Source organism: Helianthus annuus, chromosome 14 (genome assembly GCF_002127325.2).
Source record: "Helianthus annuus cultivar XRQ/B chromosome 14, HanXRQr2.0-SUNRISE, whole genome shotgun sequence".
Classification (NCBI taxonomy): domain Eukaryota; kingdom Viridiplantae; phylum Streptophyta; class Magnoliopsida; order Asterales; family Asteraceae; genus Helianthus; species Helianthus annuus.
The window spans coordinates 157,570,724-157,576,723 of NC_035446.2; the positions used below are offsets into that span (position 1 = coordinate 157,570,724).

The 6,000-nt window shown below is 38.9% G+C and overlaps 1 protein-coding gene across 1 annotated transcript; it reads left to right on the forward strand.

Moving 5' to 3' along the window:
- The first annotated feature begins 527 nt into the window (after positions 1-527).
- LOC110888533 (F-box/LRR-repeat/kelch-repeat protein At2g27520) lies at positions 528-2,780 on the forward strand. Its single transcript, XM_022136057.1, has 2 exons — positions 528-1,591; positions 2,627-2,780. Exons 1-2 carry the CDS (start codon positions 528-530, stop codon positions 2,778-2,780), a joined length of 1,218 nt encoding a protein of 405 aa, XP_021991749.1.
- The last annotated feature ends 3,220 nt before the right edge of the window (positions 2,781-6,000 follow it).

A 6,000-nucleotide genomic window follows, 5' to 3' on the forward strand; every position in this document is an offset into this window, starting at 1 on the left:
CATGTATGTAAATTACTTTTGAGGGATTATTTCTAAGTTTAATGCATCACAAATATAGCTGAAAATATATGATAAATTAGTTGTAGCTAGAAAATTTAAAATAACTTAAAAATAATATACACGGGTATAAGAAATAAGAAACTTAGGATAAACAGTTAAGTTGAATTATTAGGAGTATTTATTTATCAACATTTAATTTAACTTAGAAAAAACAACGATACGAGTTTATCATCCAAAACATATTTTTTTTTTTACCATTTTCCTATTAATAAAATCATATTTACCAAACGATCTCAATGTAAATTTTGATAATTAAATACCTAACTACCAATAAAAGGGGATTACGAAATACACAAATATATAAGCTCCGAAAGATATATTAATTTGCTATATAATATTTTTAAGAATTCAATGATTACAATATTTCCGAATACTTTAGGGTATCCTTCCTAATAAACACGTTCATCAGCCGATCATCTTCTTCTCCTCCCTCCGTTGCCATTAAAACAACACTGGAGTATCAATCTATGGCGAACGTCTATATAGGCGATGACGTCCTTCGCAGCATCCTTGCTCGACTTCCAGGAAAGCCTTTACTACGGTTCAGATGCGCGTCAAAGCATTGGAATCGTCTAATTTCAGACCCATATTTTATGAAGTCGAGATCACGTAGAATGGTCCTTTTCCCGTTACTAAAGCCTCTTGTTGCTATAGACGAAAACGTACCGGTAGAAGACAATACTCATTCCATGGTCAGAATACCTCCTCCTTTAGAACCAGAATTAGTATCAGAACTTACCATTGTTGGAACATTCAGTGGCATTGTGCTTTTGGCTATTAGGCGGCCTCCAGCTATTCCTTGTCCTTATAGGTTCCTTATGTGTGACTTGATCCTATACAATCCCTTAACACGTGCATCCAAGGTAGTTGCGAATATGAAACAACATTCTTTCATTGGTCATGTTTTATCCGATGTGTTTGGATTTGGCCATGGTGAGAACCCACATGACTTAAAGATTGTTAGATTTGACTATATGCTCCGTACCAAATGTTACCGATGGGACGTCTTTGATCTTAAAACTAGTTCATGGAGCAAACCACAATTCACTGAACGGGAATTTTATTTTTGGGGTGATGCGGGTGTGTTTCTAAATGGCTTTTTGTATTGGGTAACTTCAATACAACACTGTTTCAACATCTTGGCCCTCAATGTTAAGGAGATGGGATTTTTGAAGATAAAACTTTCTCATGGACTCGACCCTGAAATGCTTCTTTTGGGATCCATAGGTGGATGCCTTTGCACGATTAACAAAAGTACTACTGGATTTGATGTGTGGTTGATGAAACAACAGTGTGATGAGAACTCGTGGATGAAAGCACATTCATTCAATTTCGGTTTGGAAGGTAACAGGTTCTACCCTATTTGTGTTTTGGGTAACGGAAAAATTCTTATGACATGTAGCTCAATCCAATTTGTTATCTATGACACGTCAAAAGATTCATATAAGACGCTCAACGCTTTGGAAACTCTTGATCATATCGACAGGATGATTTTTGTTTGCAAGGGGGTATACGGTACTTCTCAATTCAAGTTTGTACGCTCAATCGAGTACGTGGAAAGTTGGGTTTCACCTTCTGAAATGTGTTTTATCTAACACAACCTTATGCTTTTTTTTTAATCTTATGAGACGTACTGTTTTTAAACATCTATGATTTTCTTAGTTTCATTTCATGAGATTCGGATATGTAAACGTATTTGATTATCTTTTGATATGTTCAAGACTTTTGGTTAAATGATTTCTTCGAGGCAATCATAATTTTTGGTTAAAGACTTGAAGTGATAAAGGCAAAGCATATTTTTGGAACTAATGTCATTTGTAAATGGACGTTGTTTTTTGGGGATTTTAAGATTTATTAACTTAAAAAAATAGGTAACAATAACAAGTATGTCCTTCATTTGATCTGCCAAACAAAAATGAAAGAATGGAGTATTTTTTACTATAAGGGTGACCGGGGTGTTAGCGGGGATGGTGTTACGGTAACACCGCCGCCATCCCCATTTTGTGTGCGGCAAACTCAAACACCTAGGGACTGCTCACCGCTTGTGCCATGTTGATTTTTTCGACCTCTTGACCCCTCAAATGGCTATGATTGGCTGGGGAGTGGAGAGGGGCCCCCTTACAGTTAAAGTGGCATAGTGTGATTGGCTAGATGGAGACGAGGGGAGCACCCCTTACACGCTAAGGCCATAAAACCCGAGAACCCTACTTGTGGTAAAATTGTACCACACGTAGTTTTGACTTAAAACTTAATCAAACACAACAGAGGACTTAACAAAAAACGAAATGTAAAGTATTACAGTAGATGTCAACAAAACTCAAATGCCAACATAAGTTCAACATGAAATGCCAATGTCTAAAGCAAAAGCCAGGTAACCAAATCAAGACATGCCGTTGAGAAGAGTATATTTCAGCCGTAATACCAACCGTAATCCACCTCTCTGGCTTTCGTACTTGCCACTGTTTCCATCAATTCGGTGATGACGGAGGTGGCTGTGAAGTCGCAGCCGCGGAACAGGTGCGGGTCGTGCAAGCGATGGTGTGGGTTTGATGGGGTTCATGTGTAGGTGTGGAACAACGTTCTGTGGGACCTACAAATATCTGGAGCAACAAGCTTGCAACTTTGATATCAAGACCATGGGAAAGGAGGTGATCGCTAAAGTGAAACCAGTGGTCAAGGGTGTAAAACTGGTGAAGATAAGAGGGGATCTCAGTCGTTGATTTGTTACTGAGGTAGGCGACAGTGTAGGGCTTTCCTTCAATGAAATCCCTATGGTGTCTTTGTTGATTTGCGAAATTGTACCTGTTTCGGATTCAAGCTGTCGGCCATAATGTATTTTAATTACTATTTTCGATGTATAATTCATTATTTAATTAATGACCCATTACATAATTAGAACAAGTAATGAGAATTTAGCTATATATCAGTACTAAATGCAGTTGTGGCATGCACTTTAGTAAGGCCGTCCGTAGTGGGGCGTTTTTTTTAAAAAAATTTCAAATAAAACGCCCTATAACGCCCCATAAGCCACTACACTCGGCGTTATAGGGCGTTATTTTCGAAAAAAAATTGGTTCGGCGTTTTAATTAAAACGCTTAAAATGAGAGGGGCCCCACTTTTTGACCGTTGACAACGGTCATATTTTTTTTTAATTTAAAATATTACCCACTATATATATATATTACCCCACATTCTCACCTTTTTTATAAAAACCCCACTTTCTCTCCTACTTTCTCTCCCACTTTCTTCTAATTAATTTTTATAAAAAAAAACCCACTTCCTCCTATTTTTTATACAATCATGCATCCATACCGCCCCCCTTTTGGTGTCCCCGCAAGACCCACGAACCCGAACACAACCCAACCGCAAACCCCGTATAACCTTCAAGACATGGACCCGAGCTTTTTAACGTACGCGACTTACTTGAGTGGCGCCCCTCCGTTTGTTCCTCCCACTTTCGGCTATGGTCAAGCCGGCGGGTCTCAACCGTCACAACCCGAACCCGATGTCGAAGTCGTGCCGGAGATGCAACCCGAACCGGTGCAAGAAACAACGAAACGCGGCAAAAGGTCGCATAAAAAGAAGGAAAAAGACGCACCACGGCGTACAAAAAATATCATTAAATGGACGAAGGAAGAGGAATTCACGTTGACTCGGGCGTGGCTCGATATTTCGGAGGACGAAGATACCGGTAACCATTTTATATATATATATATATATATATTATTTTACTTATTTTGTTACTTTATTTTTTTTAACATACAACTTATAATTTTTTTTTATTTGTAGCAAACTTTCAAACGGGCCCGGTTTTTGGGATAGGGTTCGTGCACTCTTCTTTAGCACGTGGGGTCAAGGCGAACATCGGGACCAAGATTCCATTTCTAGCTAATGGACCGACATCAACAACAAGTGTCATGCGTTCCAAGAAGTCTTCCAACGAAATTACGATAATCGCCCAAGCGGTGAAGGTGACGTCGGGGTTTTAACGAAGACTTTGGAGGAGTTCGAGAGGACAAAATGCCCTTTCACGTACTATAAGTGTTGGGAGCTACTACGAAAAAGTCCAAAGTGGGCGGTAGTTAATCCAATGACGTCTAGTAGTAGACGTCGGGCTAAAAGGTCAAAAACATCATCCTCCGTTGACCCGTCAACTCCGACATCAGATGCCCGCAATGTTGATTTAAATGAGGCGGTGGACGTTGACGAGGGAATTCAAGAAGAGTTGGTCCGACTCACCGGTAGAAGAAAGGGAACCGGGAAAAAACGGTCGAGTCGTCTTCCGATCTCGAGTTAAAGGAAGATTTCGAGAAGATGAACCGTCGTCTCCAAGACATTCGCGACCTCGGCCACCAATGTTATGAGATTATGAAGGAACGAGTGGCCGAAACCAAAAAATTTAACGAGATGCAAGAGGCGAGGCAAATGGAAAAGGACATTGAGTTTTTGTCCAAACCTATCGACCACCTACAAGGCGATGCGTTGATTCTTGCGCAAATGCGTTGCCAAAAAAATTAGAGAAAAATATGGACTCTAGATCATGTTATTTTTTTAACTTTATTTTAATTTTTTCGGTTTTTTTTTCTGTTTTTTTTTCAGTTTTTTTTTATTTTCAGTTTTATTTTATTTTTATTTCAAGTAATGTAATTTTTTTAAATTAATGAAGTTTTTTATGTTTTAAATTAAACTAAATAATTGTGAAATGATTGAATGGGGGTTATTGACATAATGCCCCACTACGTCACTTTTACTATAATGCCTCATTGCTGACTAGGACGCCACGTGTCGGATAATGCCCATGGTGGGGGCATTATAACCCACTACCACTACACATGGTCTAAGTGACTAGGCAAACTTACAATGAGTGTTAATTGTGAGAATTGCACAACTCTCGAGTATGATATAAGTATAAAGAATAAAGAATTTTGGTACCTAAATTCCACATCATTTTCTTCGATATATGTATAAAGAATTTTGGGACCTAAATTCCACATAATTTATTGTAATTTTTTTTCTTATAACTTTTGTACTACACATTGACCGCGATATCCTCCTTTGCAAAAAATATATACAAATACCCTTCTCAAGTAAACCTAAATAACTCGCCCTATTTCAATCGAAAAATAGGGCATGCGATTCCCCCCTCCCCCCCCCCCCCCAAAAAAAAAAAATCAACATACCCTCCTCACTCAGCAACGTATATTCTTTATAATCAATCATACAGTCCACTTTAAATTGTACATATCACTTTTGAGTTAGAGTTAAATGCTCGGATAGTCCTTGTGGTTTTCTCTTTTTTCACCTTTAGTCCCTAACTTTCTAAAATTACCGCTATAGTCCCCAACTTTTGCAATTCCGTTTCCGCAAAGTCCCTGACGCGGATGAGGGTTAGTTTTCTGAGTTAAGTTGGTGTGAAATGACTATAATACCCCTGTTATTAAAAATTAACAAATAAAACATAACGTCAAAGATTAAAAAATAAAAAAATAAATGAGGGCCCCACCTAAATTACCACCCACCTTCTTCATCCCAATACCCCTGTTCATCATTCTCCCCAATTCTCAACCCAGAACTCCCACTAGCTTCCCCTTGATCACCACCCTTAACCCCCACACCATCATCCCCCATAGCCCCCAAACCACCATCACTCTGCTCAAACGATGTCGCATCGACCGTATTATTATTACTATCATTACAATTAGGCAACAATCTTAACGTGTCATCTTCTTCAAATTCAGTCAAACAAACAGTACAATCAGTCCCCTCAACAACTCCTACACCGTCGACTTTATTAAACTTCACAATGGCTAATCCGTTGATCACGGGCTGTTAAAGACCGGTGGTCCTGATATACCATATCGGGTGACCAACAACAACATTAGATTCTTGATTTTCCACCAACTCTGGCTGCGAGATCGTACGTTGTGGTCGTGATCGACA

Bases quoted from the DNA above. Each gene is read 5' to 3' on its own strand.
- LOC110888533 (XM_022136057.1), top strand. From the start codon at position 528: ATGGCGAACGTCTATATAGGCGATGACGTCCTTCGCAGCATCCTTGCT. The intron at 1,592-2,626 runs GTTTGTACGCTC...GTTCATGTGTAG, and splicing joins TACGGTACTTCTCAATTCAA to GTGTGGAACAACGTTCTGTG.